Source organism: Tachyglossus aculeatus, unplaced genomic scaffold (assembly GCF_015852505.1).
Source record: "Tachyglossus aculeatus isolate mTacAcu1 unplaced genomic scaffold, mTacAcu1.pri scaffold_187_arrow_ctg1, whole genome shotgun sequence".
Classification (NCBI taxonomy): domain Eukaryota; kingdom Metazoa; phylum Chordata; class Mammalia; order Monotremata; family Tachyglossidae; genus Tachyglossus; species Tachyglossus aculeatus.
In genome coordinates, this window is record NW_024044905.1 from 205253 (window position 1) to 226984 (window position 21732).

General features: G+C 48.1%; 1 protein-coding gene across 2 annotated transcripts in view; it reads left to right on the plus strand.

Annotated features, from left to right (window-relative positions):
* Nucleotides 1-21732, plus strand: part of FAM120B (family with sequence similarity 120B) — a 73472-nt gene that overhangs the window by 3648 nt on the left and 48092 nt on the right. For both annotated transcript variants that reach the window (XM_038742804.1, XM_038742805.1), the window contains exons 2-4: nucleotides 940-1995; nucleotides 3954-4134; nucleotides 17301-17402. In XM_038742804.1, coding sequence (XP_038598732.1) covers nucleotides 976-1995; nucleotides 3954-4134; nucleotides 17301-17402 — 1303 coding nt within the window. In that variant the 5' untranslated portion in view covers nucleotides 940-975. The remainder of the gene's footprint in view (nucleotides 1-939; nucleotides 1996-3953; nucleotides 4135-17300; nucleotides 17403-21732) is intronic.

Sequence of the window (21732 nt, forward strand, 5' to 3'; positions counted from 1 at the left end):
AAGGGCCTGGAATTGTACCATTGACATTTCTGTAGCTGGCCTTTGTTTTCCAAGTTGGCACAGCCGGTCTCGAGGTCCAATCCATGTGTGTGTGGCTGTTAAGGCCAATTTGACATGCACCCTTATCTCCTGTGTTGTTTCGGTATCTTTTCTTGGCATTTTGCCCAGTATTCCCTCGAAGCAATGAGGATCGTCGCTGTCGTTTAGTAAAGTCCAACTCGGGTACGTTCTCTTATTGAAAATTCTCCCTGGCCGCAGTCTTTTTTACTTCCCGTTAAAAGTCACTGTGAATTCTCCCCTGCAGCCACCTTTAGCACTTTCCCGTGTCGATCCTGTATGGACTCCCAGCACTCTTATAGTGGGAATTTTGTTTTTTCTTGATGAACCCCATTATAAGCAGTCTGTCTTGGCCAGTACCTCCAGGAGGCAGGTTGCGTTTGATCCAGGTGAACGTGTGCCGCGAGACCTTTCCCTAATCCCTCTATGCCGTTCCAAGAAAATGTAAATAAATGTACGGAGCAACCGAGGGCGCTTGTTTATAGGTTTGTTTCATTTTTCCACGCCCCTATTATTACCAGTTCTAACTATATTTTCCCTCCTCCCCTACTGTAGGAGAGTAACTTACCCCAGTCTGTGTTTCCCCTCAGCTTGGAAGGTCCTGGAGGGCAGGAACTGTGCCTTTGATTTTTGTGGCACTCTTTCAGTGTTACAGAGCCACACACACAGTAGGGCTCTGTAAATACTATTGTGTGAGTCAATGAGGGAGTGGGGGAATGAATGAAGAGGTGGCTATGTCCCAGGAGCAGCAGCAGCAGCAGAGGACAGTCTCAGAATAGGACTGGCCTGTTGTTGGCCAAATGTTCCCTGGAAAGGTGTCACCTTGGAGATGGGCACCGCCACGCCCGCTAATGGGTGTTCTCTCTATCTTTCCTTCTTCAGACCGCTGGGAGACTTTCCCTTGTCGGGAGCGCGGCCATGGGCGTGAGGGGCCTGCAGGGATTTGTAGAAAATGCCTGTCCTGGTGCTCGGGTGGAGGTCAGTTTGAGAGACGTGGCAGAAGAATACCGCAGCAGCCACCCTGGGAGGACCCCCGTGCTGGTCGTCGATGCGCCGGGTTGTCTCCGACACTGGTACAGTCCCGAGTCCTGGGTGTGTGGAGGCCAGTGGCGGGAATACCTCTCGGTCCTACGAGATTTCATCGAAGCTTTTACCGCTGCGGGCATCAAGCTGGTGTTCTTCTTCGATGGTGTGGTGGAGCAGACCAAGAGAAACGAGTGGGTGAAACGGCGACTGAAAAATGACAAAGAAATAGCCAGAATCTTTCAGGCCATCAAGAGAGACGGGCAGCAGCCCGGCAGAGCCATGTTCTTCCTCCCCTCGGGGCTGGCCACGTTCACCCGTTTCGCCCTGAAGTCCCTGGGGCAGGACACGCTGTGTTCCGTCCGCGAGGCCGACTACGAGGTGGCCGCCTTCGGCCTCCAGAACGACTGCCTGGGGATCCTGGGCGAGGACACGGACTACCTCATCTACTCCACCTGCCCCTACTTTTCCGTGAGGAATCTCCGCCTGGACCGGCTCACCACCGTCATGTTCTCTAGAGACCAGCTCTGCCGCCGGCTGGGCCTCCGCAGAACGGACCTCCCGCTCCTGGCTTGCCTGCTGGGCAACGATACGGTGCCGGAAGACTCCTGTGCCGCTCTTCGGGAGAGATGCCTGGCCTCCCGCTCGTGCCCGGCCCAGCCCGCAGCGGACGGGAGGAGTGCCACCGTCCTCGCGGTGGCCGCCTTCATATCCGGGGTTCTCCGTGGGCAGCAGGGGGCCAGAGACTTGGGGGCCATGATACCTTCCGGGCCAGACCCATCGCTGCTGTGCAGAGGGGTGACGTCCTACCTCTTACCTGGACAGGACTCTCCCTGGCTCCTCCAGGGGCCGGATTGGGCCACGGCAGAGGCGGAGGGTCGAGCGGCTCTGTGTCCCGACCCGGAGATCCTTCAGGTATTTCGGGCGACGTACCCTTCTAAACCCATTTCTGGTTTCGGGAATGGGCCAGGACCACATTTCTCCAAGTAGGGCTTCGAAGAGCACGTCTTCCTCCGCTGGGTTAGCCCTGTCCCTTCTCCTTACCTGGTCCCCTTTTTCTCACGTTCAGCTCCAAGGGGGATTTTCAGAGAGCCCCCAGGACGGTGCCAGGCAGGTGGTGGCGTTCAACAGGTTATTGGTGGGAGCCATCAACGGATCGACGGTGTGGATTGAGCAGTTCCCGTGTGCAGAGCACTGTACTGAGCACTTGGGAGCTTACGCTACCACAGAGTCGGTTCCCATCCACGTGAGCCGAACGTTTTTCTAACTACCCTTTACGTTTATGAGTTAACTCTAGGTTTGTAATGAGCATCTAGTGTTACTAGTATCAAAATTTGCCAAGTCCCTCTCAAGTGCAGGGCACTGTACTAAGTGCTGGGGGGCGGGGGGTCCAAAAGAACCGTAAGCTGTATTCTCAGCACACAAGGAGCTTTCCAAGGAAGGGATAGGAATGGTTTGGGAGAAAGGCAGTAAAACACCCTTTTTTAAAAAAAAATTAAAATTCCCTTAATAGTTTGCCTTTAGCCTGGTTAATGGGTTATGTTTTTTCCGGCAACTGTTTTCATGAATTGTGTAAATTTTTCGAAACATGGCGCCGTTTCATTTAGAGAAGCAGCGTGGCCTAGTCGAAAGAGCCTGGGAGTCAGAGGCCCTGGGTTCTAATCCCGATCTGCCACTTTCCTGCAGGGTGACCTTGGGAAAATCGCTTCACTTCTGGGCCTCAGTTTCCTCATCTGTCAAATGGGGACTAAATAGCTGTTCTCCTTCTCCCTTAGACTGTGAGCCCCAAGTGGGAGAGGGACTGTGTCTGACCTGACTGTCTTACTTCTACCTCAGCACCTAATACAGTGCCTGGCACACAGTAAGCACTTAACAGACACCACGATTAGTGTCATTAATATTATTCACTGGGGTTGACTCATTCATAGTGTTCCTACTAGGAAGGGAAGTGTCAAATCTGCTTCCTGGTGATTTTCTGCTGAAAGCATTTCCACATCAGATTAGTGTCTTCCTCTAGGCAAGCCATTTTAGATTGCCCTCACTGAAAATACAGTGCAAGCGCTTAGTACACTGCTCTGCACACAGTAAGCGCTCAATAAATACGATTGATTGATTGATTGAAAATATGTGAGCCATAAAGCTGGGGAAGCATTTTACCCTCAGTCAGAGAAGGTATTATGACTGTGAGCCCCGCGTGGGACAACTTGATCACCTTGTAACCTCCCCAGTGCTTAGAACAGTGCTTTGCACATAGTAAGCGCTTAATAAATGCCATTATCATCATCATTATTGAGGAGCAGCATGTCCTAGTGGAAAGAGCTCAGGCCTGGGGAATCAGAGGACCCAAGTTCTAATCTCAGTTCTGCCATTTGGCTGCTGCGTGACCATGGGCAAGTCACAACTGCTCTGTGACTCAGTTTCCTCATCTATAAAACGGGGATGAAATGCATGATCCCCCCCTCTACATGGGACAGGGACTGTGTCTGACCTGATAAACTTGTATCTACCCCAGCTCTTAGAAGAGTGCTTGACACGGGGTAAGCACTTTAACAAATACCACAATTATTAATCATTACGATCGAACACCTTCTTTGTGCAGAGCTCTCTGCTGACATTTTGGGAGAGTACAGTGCTCTGCATACAGTTAGCGCTCAATAAATACGATTGAATGAATGGTAGAATCGACCCCCGCCCTCAGGGAGCCGACGGTCAGTTGTCGAGCTCCGAGCAGACGTCGGTCACCGCTCAGCTCGGCCCTCAGACTCACAAACCCCGTGGTCCGAGAGGCCGGCCGGGAAGCCTCGGGCTTCTCCCTTTCCTGGCGGTCTCTGAGAACTTAAGAGAAGATCAACTGTCCTTCCCTGACCTGACAGGTGGCTAAGGAGCGGCACATCAGAGCGGAAAACTACCTGGCGTACAACGTCCTGAGTTGCGGGGAGGTCGAGTGCAGTAACACCCTGGAAGATGCCCTGGATGCGGAACTCCCCGGCCAAGCCCTAGTCTACCGCCCGGCCCGGCAGCGCCTGTACTGGGTTTTGCTCGGTGCCGGGAGAGGTGAGTGCTCTCCTCTGTCTGTCCTCTCGTCACCCACGCTGATCGCTGAATCTGAGCCCCACGCCCTTCCTCTGCCCCGCAACGCCCTCCCCGTCCAGATACGCCAGACCACCACTGTCCACCTCTTCAAAGCTTTATTAAGGTTGGGTAGGGACCGTCTCTATGTTTTGCCAACTTGTACTTCAATCAATCAATCAATCAATCGTATTTATTGAGCGCTTACTGTGTGCAGAGCACTGTACTAAGCGCTTGGGAAGTACAAGTTGGCAACATATACAGTCCCTACCCAACAGTGGGCTCCCAGTCTAGAAGGTGGGCTCACAGTCTAGAAGTTTTGGGGAAAGGGGAAAATTTGGGGGAAGTTTTCAGAGCTGGTGGAAACACATCCCATTCTTTCCTGTTGCCAATCCCCGCAAATCAACAAATCAACAAACTTCCCAAGCGCTTCATACAGTGCTCTGCACACAGTAAGCGCTCAATAAATACGATTGAATGAATGAATCTGCTCCAAGAGGCCTTCCCTGATTAAGTCCTCTCTTCCCTGGCCCCCTCTTCTCTTTGAGTCGTCTGTGTACTTGGATCTGTGACCTTCGGGCATTTGAAATTCACCCCACCCTCAACCCCATAGCACTTATGTACATATCTTTAAATTATATATTATACATTATTTCTGTTAATGCCTGTCTCCTCCACTCCACTGTAAGCTCGTTTCAAGCAGGGAACGTGTCTGCTAACTCTGTTGTACTGGACTCTCCCAAGCGCTCAGTACAGTGCTCTGCACAGAGTAACTCCTCAATAAATGCCTTTGCTGCTGCTGATGACCCGGCCTCGGGCTCACCATCCAGCCTGGCTTTTGAATCAGGTTTGGGTTTTGCCAACCTCTACAGCTGAGATTATGGCTCCCGGCTATGTGAAATTTAGGCTGAATGCCCTAGGGCATCTCTAGGTATTAAGTAAGAACTCAGTCAGGATTTGTTCAAAGAAGATTATATTGTTTCTGCCAACTGTTCAGTTTTTATGTCCTAACGGGGTTTTTTGTTCTGGCTGTATGTGTGTTTTGGGAGTGGTTTCTTTTTTTTAAAAAAAAAGAAAGAAAGAAAGGCAAATAGACTATGTATTGATGCTGCTTCGGCCTCTGGCGCAAAGCATGACGTTTAGCCCCCAGCCACCTGGCAGATGCCTGGATGAACTCCAGTAGTCCAGTCATGCCCGAGGGCAGTGTTGCCAAAGCACGCCAACCCTGAATGTACCACAAAGCGCGCCAACGCCGAGTGAACCCCAGAGCGTGCCAACACCGAGTGTTCCTCGGCAGGCCCCTACCCCGGGTGCCCCTCAGAGGGCCCCGACCCCGAGCTTTCTACGTTGTATCTAGAAGGAGAAACCAGAGATGCATCGAACCTGGAAGCCCAATTGTCTCAGAAAAACCAAAATTGTATTCCAAACGTTTTCCCGAGGGGATGAAAAATTGTTGTTACGGACATGAAAACCAAATTACTAAGGCTCTTTTGTAGATGAGCTTCCTTGGAAAGCATTTTAAGGTTTCTGTGCCTCTTATGGCAGATTCTTTCTATTTAAGCACTCCTAAAGTGTTCATTTAGTGCTTCCTTACAAATCGATCTTGACCTTCCATTTACTTTCCTGGTTTAGCATTCCCCCCCTCTATGAGTATTTCATAGGATCTAAAAGGGAAAAAAAAACTGCTGCCACTTGCTCATTACAGTTGCTCTTCTGTGCCATTTCCTCCGGGTCATTTGTTTGAACTGAGTTCTGGCATTCTCTATCCTGGATGTTAATTAAATTAATGGATGAGTGAGAATTGTAAAGCAATCATGTAATGGTGCAGGAGACCACTTAGGAAGTCAGAGGGATGAAAAGTTTAAAGGGAAAATGTGAATCCTGGATTCGGTGGAGAAAATCTACACCACCACCACCACCCCCCGTCAATCCCCGTGAGAGTTAGAAACATGCAGAACCTGACTTGGCTGATTTTCATTGACTTTGATGAAAAGTTTAAAGGGAAAATGTGAATCCTGGATTCAGTGGAGAAAATCTACACCACCACCAACCCCGTCAATCCCTGTGAGAGTTAGAAACATGCAGAACCTGACTTGGCTGATTTTCATTGATTTCAATTTACACCAGGCTTTTCAGTGCTCTAAACAGAGGAGGCACACCTCAAAAAGCAGGCATTTTTGTGAATGGCTGTAGAGCAGCATGGCCTAGTGTAAAGGGCACAGGCCTGGGACACAGGAGATCTGGGCTCCACCACTGGTCTGCTCTGTGATCTTGGGCCAGTCACTGAGCCTCAGTTTCCTCATCTGTCAAAATGGGGATGAAATACCTGTGAATCCCAGGTGGAACAAGGACTGTGTCCTTTTATGCTTCTATTACATCTTCCCCAGCACACAGCACGCACTGAACAAATGCCACCATTATGAGAGCAGCCGTGGGTGTTCACAGACAAACTCTTTGCTTTTCAAGGGGGGGGGCCTCGTACCGTCATATATGTAGTAGATGTATATACGTCATAGCTTTGAATGTGTTTTTGTAATGTCAAAGACTTAGTAGAGGAAGAGATACAACTCTGTGGCTCAAAGTTATTTGTCACTCTCAGCTTGTATAGCTCATTTCCCCTACCCACCCTCCCTTCTGTGTTGCCTAGGCACCTGGATCTGTACCCCTTAATCACTTGATAGTCACCCCAGCTCCACAGCGCTTACATAATATCCTTATACTCTCCCATTTCCCCTATCTGTAATTTATTTTAATGTCTGTCTTCCCCCTCTGAACTTAAGCTTCTTGTGGGCAGGGATCTGGTCTGCAAATGCCATTGATTGACTGAGAGAACTAAAAGTTCAAGAGCTCACTCTGACCTCTCAGTAGAATAGCTAATCGTGCCAGAGTGGAGGCACCCATCCATCCCCAGCTGCCGGGGGCTGGGGGGAGTAGGGGACACTCATAAGACTGAGGCTGTTCAAGTTTTTGTTGGTGGTGGGGAAGATGCAACAGGGAACCTGGAGGGTGGGGTTCGACTAGACGCTGTCCCAACTCAGCAGGCTTGTAAGCATCAGCTATAGTCCTGCAGACGGGCGCTCAGAAGGGGTCAAGTGCAACTCCTCGAAGACCGCGCACACATTGAAGCCCGGGAGAAGCAGCGTAGCCTTAGTGGGTAGAGCGTGGGGCTGAGAGTCAAAGGACCTGGGTTCTCATCCCAGCTCTGCCACTTACATGCTGTGTGAGCTTGGGCAAGTCACATCACTTCTCTGTGCCTCAGTTCCCTCATCTGTCAGATGGGGATTAAAAGTGTGAGCCCCATCTGGGACATGGACCGTGTCACCTAACCTCTCACTGTGCCTCGATCTCACTGGTCTCTCTGCCGACCCCTGGCCCGTGTCCTACCCCTGGCCTGGGATGCCATCCCTCCTCAAATCCACCAAACAATCACTCCCCCCTTCAAAGCCCTGGTGAAGGTGCACCTCCTCCAAGAGGCCTTCCCATACTAAGCCCCCTTTTCCTCAGCTCCCCCTCCCTTCTGCATCACCTCAACTCACTCCCTTTGCTCTTCCCACCCCCTCCCCGCCCCACAGCACTTACGTGCATATATATATATATATATATATGTATACATTATATTTATTAATAATGATGCCTGTTTACTTGTTTTGATGTCTTTCTCCCCCACCCACCCCCCACCAGTTATGAGTCCGTTCTGAGCAGGGATTGTCTCTCTCTGTTGCTGTATTGTACTTTCCAAGTGCTTAGCACAGTGCTGTGCGCACAGTAAGCACTCAATACAATTGAATGAATGAATGATTATTTTGTATCTATCCCAGTGCTTAGCACAGTATAAACTAAGCGCTTAACAAATGCCTTGAAAAACAAAGCAAAACACCATAAAGGAGCTGCAGACCTCTGGGAAGCATTGCGCAGTGTCAGACTTGTGGTATGGACTGTCAGTAATCTGAAGAACACTAAGGCATCGTGCCCGTATACACCAGGGAAACCCTGCCCATAATCAAACGCCTTCATTGGAAACCCAGAACTAAGAATAATAATAATTATGGTATTTGTTAAGCACTTAGTATGTGCCAGGCACTGTACTAAGCGCTAGGATGGATATAAGCAAATCGGATTGGACACAGTCCCTGTCCCACATGGGGTTCATAGGCTCAATCCCCATTTTCCAGATGAGGTAACTGAGGCACAGAGAAGTGATGTGACTTGCCTGAGGTCACACGACAGACAAGTGGTGGAGCTGGGATTAGAACCCAGGGCCTTCTCACTCCCAGGCCCATTATCTATCCATTAGGTCACGCTGAACTGTACCATTTTCGAAGATGCACTCGATAGAAAAGAAGTAGAAAATTCAAGCAAGAAGGCCAACATATTCTTGGAGAAGCTGCTAGAAAATGTGGGGCTGCAAAAGGGCGTCAAACTTCCAAGCCAGTTGAAAAATCTCCTCACCATTGGCTTTAAAGCGCTCAATCGCCTTGCCCCCTCCTTCCTCACCTGGCTACTCTCCTACTACGACCCAGCCCACACGCTTCGCTCTTCTAATGCTAACCTTCTCACTGTGCCTCGATCTCGTCCATCTTTCTGCCGACCCCTCACTCACATCCTTCCTCTGTCCTGGAATACCCTCCCTCCTCAACTCTGTCTGACAATGACTCTCCCTCCTTTAAAAATCTTATTGAAGGCACATCTCCTCCAAGAGGCCTTCCCCAACTAAGTCCCCCTCTTTCCCCTTCAAACTATGAAGAGATGATGTAATGCTTTAGATTTTATTAGATCATACCGAAGTTGGAAGCTTGGAAGATTATTGTGTATTTTCCTTTGCTGAAACTTAACAAAACTTTTGTTTTGTTCTCTGTCTCCCTCTTCTAGACTGTGAGCCCACTGTTGGGTAGGGACCAGTAAGCGCTCAATAAATACGATTGATTGACTGATTGATTCCCTCATCTCCCACTCTCTTCTGCATCTCCCTGATATGCTCCCTTTATTCTTCCCCCCCTCCCAGCCCCACAGCACTTAGGTACATATCTGGTACATAAGATTATTTATTTTTAATAAATAATGGTTATTTACTTGCATTGCCAACTTGTACTTCCCAAGCACTTAGTACAGTGCTCTGCACACAGTAAGCACTCAATAAATATGACTGAATGAATGAATGTACTTCCCAAGCGCTTAATTCAGTGCTCTGCACGCAGTAAGCGCTCAATAAATATGATTGAATGAATGAATTAATGTCTGTCTCCCCCACCTAGACTGTAAGCTCATCGTGGGCAGGGACTATATGTCTGTTTATTGTTGTATTCTCTCAAGTGTTTAGTACAGTGCTCTGCACGTAGTAAATCTCAATAAATATGATTTTTTAGCCCCCTTTTAGACTGTGAGCCCACTGTTGGGTAGGGACTGTCTCTATATGTTGCCAATTTGTACTTCCCAAGCGCTTAGTACAGTGCTCTGCACATAGTAAGCGCTCGATAAATACGATTGATGATGATGATTGAATGAATCTCCAGAATCTTATGAGACCCTAACCCTTTCCCACAGACACCCCTTGAGCAGTGTCGTCGATGTCACCCAGGGCCCAGACTTCAAACGAAAAGCACAGGATCCTGAAACCAAGGCAGCCTCTCCTGCCCTTGAAGTTACGCTCACCTCAACACAGCTGCACTGGGTGGGCCATGGGGGGAGAACGGCGGGCAGCAGGACACCCAGACGGCTGCTCTTTGGGGAGCTGAAGCAGGGTGGCCGAGGATAGGGGAGCAGAGTAAACGTCCTAAGGCCGCCGACAACTGTGGCAGATAGGCAGCCTCTCCTGGTGCCTTGCAATCCACAGAGGGGTGGTGGGTTTTCCTAGCAGGAGCTTTGAGAAATTGGGAAGACCGAGGCAGGCGCCAGAGCAGCACCGGGCTCTGCCAACAGGAGGGCACAGACAGTCTCTGTGTGTGCACAGTGTGCCCCTTTTACCCCAGTGTGCACATAGTAAGTCTCAATAAATACGATTGAATGAATGACTGAATATCCAGAATCTTATGAGACCCTAACCCTTTCCCACAGACACCCCATCTGACCCCTTGAGCAGTCCCCACAGACATCCCTGGGAAAGACGTCACCCTGGGCGGCATCAGTTTTGAATATGAAGGACAGATGTGTGTGTCTGTGCTTGTGGGGGGGGGGGGGGGGTGTGTGCGCGTATTCGCGCACACGCATGCGTGCGTGTATAATGTCTCACTCCGCTCTTTTGAACTTAGAATCCATCGGGTCGGAAGCCCCCCACAGGAAACATCCGTTTCTTTCTATTTCCTTCGCTCAGCATGTTGGTATACGAGACCCGTTCTTAATGGTAATCCTTTTATTTGGCTTAGGCAGATCAAAGCCCCGCGCGAGTTACCGCTATGGTTCGAAAATGCCAGTCAGCATTAAAAAACAAAGTAATTAGTTCCATTACCCAAATGCAAGCATCGCACATTAGGGTCTGCCAATAGGACGATTTTATTTTGAGCCCCCAAAAGAGATAGGGACCCGATCGCTCTCATGCATATGTTGCCAATTTGTACTTCCCAAATGCTTAGTACGGTGCTGTGCACACAGTAAGCGCTCAATAAATACGATTGATGATGATGATGATGCATATGCCACCTGCTTTCCTTCTTCAGCAGGTCCTTATAATACTAACTGTGGCATTTATTAAGCGCTTTCTATGAGCCAAACACCGTACTAAGCACTGGGCTAGATGCAAGATTATTAGGCCCACGTGAGGCTTACAGTCTAAGTAAGAGGGAGAACAGGTATTGGATCCTTATTTTGCAGGTGAGGGAACTGAGGCACAGAGACATAAAGTGACTTGCCCAAGGTTACACAGCAGACAAACTACAGAGTCAGGATTAGAACCCAGGTCCTGTGACTCTCAGACCAATGCTCTTTCCACTAGACCACAGACCCTTCCCCACTCATTCCCAACCCCGCTGTGCTCACCAATTCCACACCAATTCTTGGCTCTTATTTAGCTTATTCCTATCCTCAGCACCTAAGTTTGGATGTCTATTGTTTGGTGTATATTTAATCAATCAATTAATGATATTTATTGAGCACGTACCATGTGCAGAGCCTGGTACTAAGTGTTGGGGGGAGTTCAGAAGAGTAAGTAGACTGGATCCCTGCCCACCAGGAGTTTACAATCTGAGGATACAGGGGAGACATATATTAAAATAAACCACAATTGATTTGTGTATTCGGTTGTTTATTCAGCTGATTCATCCCATGTGCGTGTAATACTTCCTGCTCTATCTGTGGTTTTCCTACCCCCTCCCCGTATTTGCCTATCATTTTTGTCTCTCCCCCAGTAGATTATACACTCCTCGAGGGCAGGGAATGTGTGTCTTGCTTTGAGTAATAATAATATGGTGTTTATTAAGCATTTACAATGTGCCCAAGCCCCGTGCTGAGTTTTGGGGTGGAGACAAAATCATCAGATCAGATCATCCCACACAGGGCTGGCAGTGAACAGGAAAAGAGGGCAGGTATTTTATCCTCATTTTACAGATGAGGAAACTGAGGCCCAGGAAAGTGAAGTGACTTGCCTAAGGTCACAGAGCAGGAAAGAAGTGGCTGAGCCAGGACAAGGACCTGTGGCACCTGACTCCCAGTCTAGTTCTCTGTCCACGTAGGAGACCTCGTAGGAGAGTGTTAAGCATTCAGTAACCATAAGACAAGACAAGACAAGCAATCGATCAGTGACTCTTATTGAGTACTTACTGTGCGGCGCAGAGCACTGTAGTAAGCTCTTGGAGAGTACGATACAAGAGGCGGTAGACACGTTCTTTCCCTGCCCTGGAGGAGGTCACAGTCTAAAGGGAGAGACAGACAGTAAAATAAATTACAGATATGTACATAAGTGCTGTGGGGCTGAGGGTGGGGTGATTATCAAGTGCTCAAAGGGCACAGATCCAAGTGCATCGGTGACACAGAAGGGAGAGGGAGTAGGGGAAATGAGGGCTTTGTCGGGAAATGGTCTCCTGGAGGAGATGTGGTTTTAGTAAGGCCCTGAATAATAATAATAATAACAGTCTTTTAGACTGTGAGCCCACTGTTGGGTAGGGACTGTCTCTATATGTTGCCAACTTGTACTTCCCAAGCGCTTAGTACAGTGCTCTGCACACAGTAAGCGCTCAATAAATACGATTGATGATGATAATAATAATAATGATGGGATTTATTAAGCACTGTTCTAAGCGCCGGGGGGTTACAAGGTGATCAGGTTGTCCCACGGGGGGCTCACAGTCAACCCCCATTTTACAGATGAGGGAACTGAGGCCCAGAGAATCAATCAATCAATCAATCAATCAATCGTATTTATTGAGCGCTTACTATGTGCAGAGCACTGTACTAAGCGCTTGGGAAGTACAAATTGGCATCACATAGAGACAGTCCCTACCCAACAGTGGGCTCACAGTCTAAAAGGGGGAGACAGAGAACAGAACCAAACATACCAACAAAATAAAATAAGTAGGATAGAAATGTACAAGTAAAATAAATAAATAAATAAATAAATAGAGTAATAAATATGTACAACCATATATACATATATACAGGTGCTGTGGGGAAGTTAAGTGACTTGCCCAAGGTCACACAGCTGACAATTGGCAGAGCCGGGATTTGAACCCACGACCACTGACTCCAAAGCCTGTGCTCTTTCCACTGAGCCACACTGCTTCTCTTTCTCCCTTCTCCCTGAAAGTGGGGAGAGTAGTTCTCGGCCAGAAGAAGGATTATGGGCACGGGGTCGGCAGCCCACTCTTGGATAGGGACTGTCTCTATGTGTTGCCAACTTGTACTTCCCAAGCGCTTAGTACAGTGCTCTGCACACAGTAAGCGCTCAATAAATACGATTGATTGATTGATTTATTGATTGAGAGTGAGGTACAACGAGTAGGTCGGCGTTAGAAGAGTGGAGCTACAGGCTGGGTTGTGATAGGAGATGAGCAAGGTAAGGTAGGAGCGGGACAGCTGAGCTCAGTAAGGAGTTTGGTTGATATGGAAGTGGATGGGCAACCACTGGAGGGTCTCAAGGGCTGGGGAGACACGGACCGAATATTTCTTTAGAAAAACGAACGGGACGGCAGAATGAAGTAAAGACGGGAGTGAAACACGCCTCTGCATGTGATTGTCACTGTCACCATCCATACTGAGCATTTACTAAGTGCAGAGCACTGCAATAGGCACTTGGAAACAGGGTAGAAGTAAAAGATTCAATCTCTGCCTCAAGGAGCTTACAATCTGATGGAGGAGGCAGATACACACACACACACACACACTGCAAGTATACAGCAGGAGCAAAACTAAGAACATATATACAAGTACTTTCAAAGCGTTTAGTACAATGCTCTGCACACAGTAAGTGCTCAATAAATACAATTGAATGAATGAACTAGTACGATAAGGAAGTATGATAAAATCTAAATTTGGGCATCAGAGAGAGAGAACTGGAAAGAGAATGTGAGATTCATTCAATCAATCAATCGTATTTATTGAGCGCTTACTATGTGCAGAGCACTGTACTAAGCGCTTGGGAAGTACAAATTGGCAACACATAGAGACAGTCCCTACCCAACAGTGGGCTCACAGTCTAAAAGGGGGAGACAGAGAACAGAACCAAACATACCAACAAAATAAAATAAATAGGATAGAAATGTACAAGTAAAATAAATAAATAAATAAATAAATAGAGTAATAAATATGTACAACCATATATACATATATACAGGTGCTGTGGGGAAGGGAAGGAGGTAAGATGGGGGGGATGGAGAGGGGGACGAGGGGGAGAGGAGGGAAGGGGCTCAGTCTGGGAAGGCCTCCTGGAGGAGGCCTTCATTCATTCATTCAATCGTATTTATTGAGTGCTTATTGTATGCAGAGCACTGTACTAAGCGCTTGGGAAGTACAAGTTGGCAACATAGAGTGACGGTCCCTACCCAACAGCGGGCTCACAGTCTAGAAGGGGGAGACAGACAACAAAACAAACCAAAACATATTAACAAAATAAATAGAATAGTAAATATGTACAAGTAAAATAGAGTAATAAATCTGTACAAACATATATACTGGTGCTGTGGGGAGGGGAAGGAGGTAGGGCGGGGGGGTGGGGAGGGGGAGAGGAAGGAGGGGGCTCAGTGTGGGAAGGCCTCCTGGAGGAGGTGAGCTCTCAGTAGGGCTTTGAAGGGTGGAAGAGAGCTAGCTGGGCGGATGTGCAGAGGGATTGGGGGCATTCCAGGCCAGGGGGAGGACGTGGGCCGGGGGTTGACGGTGGGACAGGCGAGAACGAGGCCCATTGAGGAGGTTAGCGGCAGAGGAGCGGAGGGTGCGGGCTGGGCTGGAGAAGGAAAGAAGTGAGGTGAGCTAATAGGGGGCGAGATGATGGAGAGCCTTGAAGCCCAGGGTGAGGAGTTTCTGCCTGATGCGTAGGTTGACTGGTAGCCACTGGAGATTTTTGAGGAGGGGAGTAACATGCCCAGAGTGTTTCTGCACAAAGATGATCCGGGCAGCAGCGTGAAGTATAGACTGAAGCGGGGAGAGACAGGAGGATGGGAGATCAGAGAGGAGGCTGATGCAGTAATCCAGTCGGGATAGGATGAGAGATTGAACCAGCAGTGCAGTGCTTTGGATGGAGAGGAAAGGGCGGATCTTGGCGATGTTGCGGAGGTGAGACCGGCAGGTTTTGGTGACGGCTTGGATGTGAGGGGTGAACGAGAGAGCAGAGTCGAGGATGACACCAAGGTTGCGGGCTTGTGAGATGGGAAGGATGGTAGTGCCGTCAACAGTGATGGGAAAGTCAGGGAGAGGGCAGGGTTTGGGAGGGAAGATAAGGAGTTCTAGTATGCCCTCAGTTGTAAGTGTCTTCTCTTTAGCAAATGAATTTTTCTCTTGGTAACTTTCTCCGGCATTTATCGGGCCAGGGGAAAAAAAAAGGTCATATCAAAGTTAGAGCTTCATTTAACCCCATTGATTGCCCAAATAATCAGTTTTGTTTGAATTTCGAACTAAGTTGGCAGGGCTTTTTTTTTAGAAAAAGCATGAAATGCCTGCACCTGTATTACTCCTAGCAATTAAAATGGGATGCACTGTGGCACGAACACTTAGCTGGCCTCTAGAAAGGCTGGAATTACTCCCAGTTCTAAGATTAGTAGGTTAAATTGACCCTCCCTTTGACACTGCCAAGAGGCGTCCTGTGTGCAGAAACCTGGGCCAACACAAGTGACAACAGTGTGGAGGGCGGGGCGCCTGGGGGAGGCTTTGCAATGGCAGGGTTTGTCCATGTGGAGAAAACAGGCATCAGGCCAGAATTTCCCAAGTGCTGAACCAAACTCGCCAGCCTTGAAGACGGCTTCTGGAGCCCCTATTCCGGTTCATCCCACCCAGGGCTGACGGAGCGGCTGTCCTCCAGTGATCCCAGAAAGGGCTCGGGTTGGTGAGGGTGGAACCCGGGCCTTCAAACTCATCCTCTTAAATGGGCCTGATTTATTTTTGGAGCCTTCCATAGCATTGCCTTCTTACAAAACACTGTGCAAATATTTGCAGTTCGACCTCCTTCTTGCAGAGGAGGAAACTGGCACCCAGAGAAATTCTGTTGGCAACTGACCATGATATCAGCAGTCAGTGGCACAGCCTAGGTGAAACCACGATACCCCCTGCTGCCACTTCCCACTCTTTCTCTGGCCGGCCTGGCAGCAATGCATTGCTTCTCCTTCCACTCCCAGGCCTCCATCTCCAAAGCGGGCCGTTTCTGAGAATCAGCAAGGACTCTGTCTGTGGCCACACCTGTCAGGACTCCTGTCTGCTCGTTTCTGTCGCAGTTTTCATCATCATGATTGCAGCCACAGTGGCAGGGTGGCTGTGAGGACTGAAGGGCTGAGGTTCCGAAGTGCAGTTATTTTATCTTATCTTGGCCTCTGTGGAATCACTAGACCGTGATTGGGTCTGCCGATCAATCAGTCATTTAGTGGTATTTATTGAGTGCTTATTATGTATCGAGCAATCAGTCATTCACTCGTATTTATCGAGCACTTCCTGTAATCAGAGCACTGTACTAAGTGCTTGGGAGAGTACAACAGAATTGTACTGTAGACACATTCCCTGTTCTCAGTGAGCTTACCTGCTAGAGGGGGAGACAGGCATTAATATAGCGTCTGCCAATTCTATTGCACTCTCCCAAATTCCGAGTTCAGTGATCTGCCCGCAGTAAACACCCAATTCTTGTCTTATGCTATCGAGTTGTTTCCGACCCATAGCAACTCCAAGGACACATCTGTCCCAGAACGCCCCACCTCCATCTGTAATCATTTTGATAGTGGATCCATAATCAATCAATCGTATTTATTGAGCACTTACTGTGTGCAGAGCACTGTACTAAGCACTTGGGAAGTACAAGCTGGCAATATATAGAGACAGTCCCTACCCAACAGTGGGCTCACAGTCTAGAAGGGGGAGACAGAGAACAAAACCAAACATACTAAAAAAATAAAATAAATAGAATAGATAGGTACAAGTAAAATAAATAAATAGAGTAATAAATAAATAAATAGAGTTTTCTTGGTAAAAATATGGAAGTGATTTACCATTGTCTTCTTCCGAAGCACTCAGTAACTACCATTTATTTATTGATTGATTCTACTTTCTCTCTCTCTCATGATCATACTTTGAGCCTCTCTTGAAAGAATCTTAATGTCCTTTATAAGTATTTCACTTCAGCCTTAGCAACACACTCGCTACCTAAGTAAGTAGCTGTCAGGAAGACCCACAACTCACAAATTTGGAGCGAGCTAATTAAAAATCCAAATTATAGGAGCTTGTTGCTGTGTTTGAAGGCTGTCTTGTTCCCACCTGCTAGTGTGCGGCAGCACGGGCTCAGTTTAGCCTCTGTCCAATGTCTGCAGTGTCTGGGTCCCTGCCTATCCCACTGAATCTGCCCATCTGCCCTTGTGGTGGGCTTGTGAGGCACGTTCCTGAGATGGGGCGTCGAGTGTTGGTAGACGTTCTGGGACCGGTTCTAACTGTGACACCCCCCAGGAAGGTAATGCTTGGCTGCTACCCATCTTTCTCTCCCCACTGAAACCAACATAAGCGTTCACCTTGCATGTACTAATCCAGCTTTCTGTTACCAGACCCCTGTGAGGCCCGCCCTGCGGTCAAGGAGTGGTTCGTGCACGCCGGGAATCCACTGAGGCACCCAGAACTCGTCCAGCCCGTTCAGCCTGACCTCCCAGGTACGCTCGTGGTTAGTTTTTGCTTCCGGGGAGTGTGTTCGCCAATCCTCTGGTCAGACCAGCGGACTGGGTGCAGAGCACTGTCCCGGGTACTTGGGAGGATACAGTGAAAGTTCAAGATATGGCCTCTGCCTTCGAGGAGCTTTCAGTTTACAAGTGAAGACCAGAAGAGAGAGGTCAAACTCATGGAATGCGGGGAGCAAGAGGAATAATAGCTCGGTGGGCAACATCCGTCTCCCCTTGCGGACTTGCTGAAGGCGACTGCTTGGGAACGACATGACCGGGGTGGTGAGATCCATTGTCGGATCCACCGTTGAGATGGGCAGGTCTAGTTTGGGTGGTCATACGGTCACTCGGGACAGCTTTCTCCCAGGAGGCAGGTTTTTGGGCTGCTTGGAGGATGGGGAGGGGCCTAGTAGCACTGTTATTATTATTGTTGTTATTATTATTATTATTATTACTCTCCCAGGTCCATAGTCGACTGTGAGCCTGCTGTTGGGTAGGGACCGTCTCTATATGTTGCCAACTTGTACTTCCCAAGCACTTAGTACAGTGCTCTGGACACAGTAAGCGCTCAATAAATATGATTGAATAGTACAGTGCTCTACATACAGTAATCACCCAACAAATACCATCAACTGATAGTTGGTAGAGAGGGACAAAAAATGACTTCCTTTTGATTCCAACTGGGGGAACAGGAATCTCAAACAGCTGAAGGAAGTATTGCCAGAAGAGAAAGGAAATAAAACTTTTTTTTTACTTAGAGAATAAACGGGAAGTTTGTGGCAAGACTAACGTATCCTTAAGTACCTGAAAACAGCCAGGATCTAGGGAACGGCTGCCTGGTCCACTATGCCTGTAGCCTCACTGTCCTGACTGCAGAACCAAGAATGGAAGAAGAGAAGGGAGAGACCTGGAGTTTATTTTTAGTGCCATGTCATTCTCTAAGGGAACAAATTTTTTTCCAAAATTTTGCAGTCCACATCTGTATGTGTTAAATTTTCTGGCCACTCTTTTTCCTCACTGTACATATCTATAATTTTTGCCAAATAAGGATTTCAACCTCATGACATATATTTCTAAAGGGCATCTTGTTCAGAGAGAAGTTTAAAAAATCATCAAAGGTACATTTGACCCTTCTACCCTGGCCACCATTAAGAGTAGTTGTCCACAAGCCACAGGTAATTTTATTTTTTGCTGCAAATGGCAATTAGTATAGCTGAGGAATGACCTTGGAAATGAATACACTGTCCACCTTCCATAGCTTTACAACCTTCTTCCTGGAATGATTTAATCAAAGAAAGTGGAGAAAAATTTTTCCATCTCCACTGATATTTAACTGGCATTGTTGCTCCTAGTACACTGATGCACACACTAGTACATGCAACGCTCTGCACACAATAAATGCCCAGTAAATTCAATTGATTGATTGATTGAGTATCGCCGACATCACACATGTTCCTCTTGGTCAGGTAAACACCTGGATATTGGGCATCCCCAACCCAGCCCTTCCCATCTGGCTGAGATGCTGTTGGGGAACTAGGGAATGACGTTCCAATAACAGCACACGTCTGGAAGAAATGGTTATTAATCATGATCATTGTAATAATAATAAAAACCATGCTGTTATGGCCAGACAAAGCATGTGTCCAAGAGCAAGAGTTTTCCATACCTTGAGGTTTGCTGGGAACAAAACCTTCCCCACCTTGCCCGGTGTTCTCAGAACTCAGAAAATCCAGAGTTTATTTGGATTTTATGGGAAATTTTTGAGGTGCCCAGGACTCATTCATTCATTTAATTGTATTTATTGAGAGCTCATTGTGTGCAGAGCACTGTACTAAGCGCTTGGGAGAATATGCTCTAGCAATAAACAGACGCGGTCCCTGCACACAGTGAGCTTGCAGTGTAGAGGGGGAGACAGATATTAATATAAATAAATAAATGACAGATATTACAGACTCACCTGAATGTCCAGACAGTCACTTTGGGACAGCCGGTATCGCACTCCTCTATATAACATATGCAGCCCTGGAGGAAGGGCTGGAAGAGACCCGTGGAAGTCACGTAGAACTGCCCCTGCCTCTCGACAAGGCACATTTAGCATTTCTGGCCTAATCGCATTCATGGGAGAGCTGCCATTTTAAGTAGATACAATTCACCTAGGGTTCGTTAGAACTACGGCTCCAGGTGCTTTTGATTAAAACACATTTGACTCTTGCAATTTATGCTAATCACCCAAAGAGGTGGAAAATACTACAGGAATACATTTCTTGCCCTTTCTCCCTCACCCTTGCAGAACCGTCTCCTTATTACAGTTGGACGCTAAAACACTGGGTTCTTTCCATTCATTTGCCAGCTACTACTTCTGTCAGCCACCAGAACGGTTCAACCCTGGAAGAGCACTAGGTTTCCTCATAGGAAGGAAATCTTGCCATCATCTACCTGATCCCACTGCTACCCAGTTTTCCTTAGGCTTGGCCATCTTCTGACAGCGTGGCTCAGTGGAAAGAGCCTGGGCTTTGGAGTCAGAGGTCACGGGTTCAAACCCCGGCTCTGCCAATTGTCAGCTGTGTGACTTTGGGCTTCTCTGTGCCTCAGTCACCTCATCTGTAAAATGGGGATTAAGACTGTGAGCCGCCCGAGGGACAACCTGATCACCCTGCAACCTTCCCTGCGCTTAGAACAGTGCTTTGCACATAGTAAGCGCTTAATAAATGCCATTATTGTTATTATTCTGAGAAAACCACCCATTGGCCGGGCCCCCTACAGACTGCCTCTCCTACCGAGGCTCCCATTGCAGAGACTCAAATGCCACGGCTATTGGAGAAAGCTTTCTTCCGTAAACGGCGCCCGAACAGAACTCAAGAGCTTGCTCTGTCAGGTGCCATTCACACACATTCATTCTCACCCGGAGAAGCCAGTGTCCCGCCATAGCTGTCGGTTGAAAGATGGATGTCCTCTCAAAGAGTTTTGCTCCACTTGGCCAAACGTGGCTGTCGAAGCACTAATAGGTGAGCCAAACCTTTTGTTTCCACCACCTCCAACTACCCTCACTCCACCCCCTCCCGAAGAGGTCCTTCCCCCCATCCCTACTCCTCACCCCAGAAACTGGGCGAGTGGAATTAAAGAAACCGTGCGAATGGAAGTAGAAACAGCATTTATTGAACACCCATTAGTGCTCGAGGTGCAGATTGAGTGGAGACCCCCTCATCGATCCAAGGAAGGTGTGCCAGGCTGCTCAAGGAGACCCAAGCAAAGCCCACGTTTTTCTAGTGATAAAATGTGATTGATACGAAGGTGGCAGCATATTCTGAATGGCCAAGAAACTGGAGGTGGGGGCAGGGGAGGTGGAGTTAATGCCCCCCCGCCAAAGGGCACCTTCTCTACGCTACCCAGTCTAAACCAGAACAGCGAGACTGGCTCCTCAGCTGGTTCTGGGGCAGGGCAAAGATGTCTGGTTAGTCTCATCTGAGTGGGAAAGTAGGGTTTGGAGGCACTAAGTCCAGAATCCGAAATGTTTATTCATTGGTTGACTGGGAGTTATGGACACTTTCCATCAAACTGGATCACACTGCTGGGCAGAAACCATAGATTTGCAAAATGAGCAAGTATGGCAGACCAGATTATGGGCCGCTGCAGTTACGCCCGTGGCAGAGATGGAGTTCTGTGGTGAGAGCTAGAGTTCCCATTTAATAGCAGTGTCTCCGAAACCATTATAGGCCTCAGGGCAAGGGTTCAGGGAGAGGCAGTAGAAGCTTCATTTTTAAAGCCACATCCTCTCTGCATCTTGAAAGTAATAGACACTCTAAGCAGTGGAATACCATCATTTTGCAAGCATGAAATTATATGGTGCAGCTGTGGCTAATGTGGAGTTTAATGTTGTCGAGCTGTCCGTGCGCTCTCCTGTCTATATCTGAATGTATTATTTGCTTTTTATAAATAAGCCATTGAAGCTTAGCCAGCCAGTGTAAAGATGTGTAGTAGGCGGGGGGTTTTGTGTGTTGTTTTCATTTAGTTTTGGCCGGGAACTTTTCACCCACAGGGAACTCTAAATGAATGTTAAATTTGAACTCAACTTTCCCCTTCTTTTCCATGTGCTGCCCCGTCTCCCCTCCAACACCCACACACACACACACTGCACTCCCACCCCAGTGAAATTGAGAAAGAAGATCTTTGCATGTTTATTTAGGCTTCTCACCTCCCACACCCTGAGAAAGGGCCAAGCCATTCTGTTTTGTGGTTTTCTCAGCCTAGGAATATGCAAGAAGAACAACCCATAAGATAACTCTTAAACCCAGCTATTAAAACACTTATTTCCCTATAAAAAGCA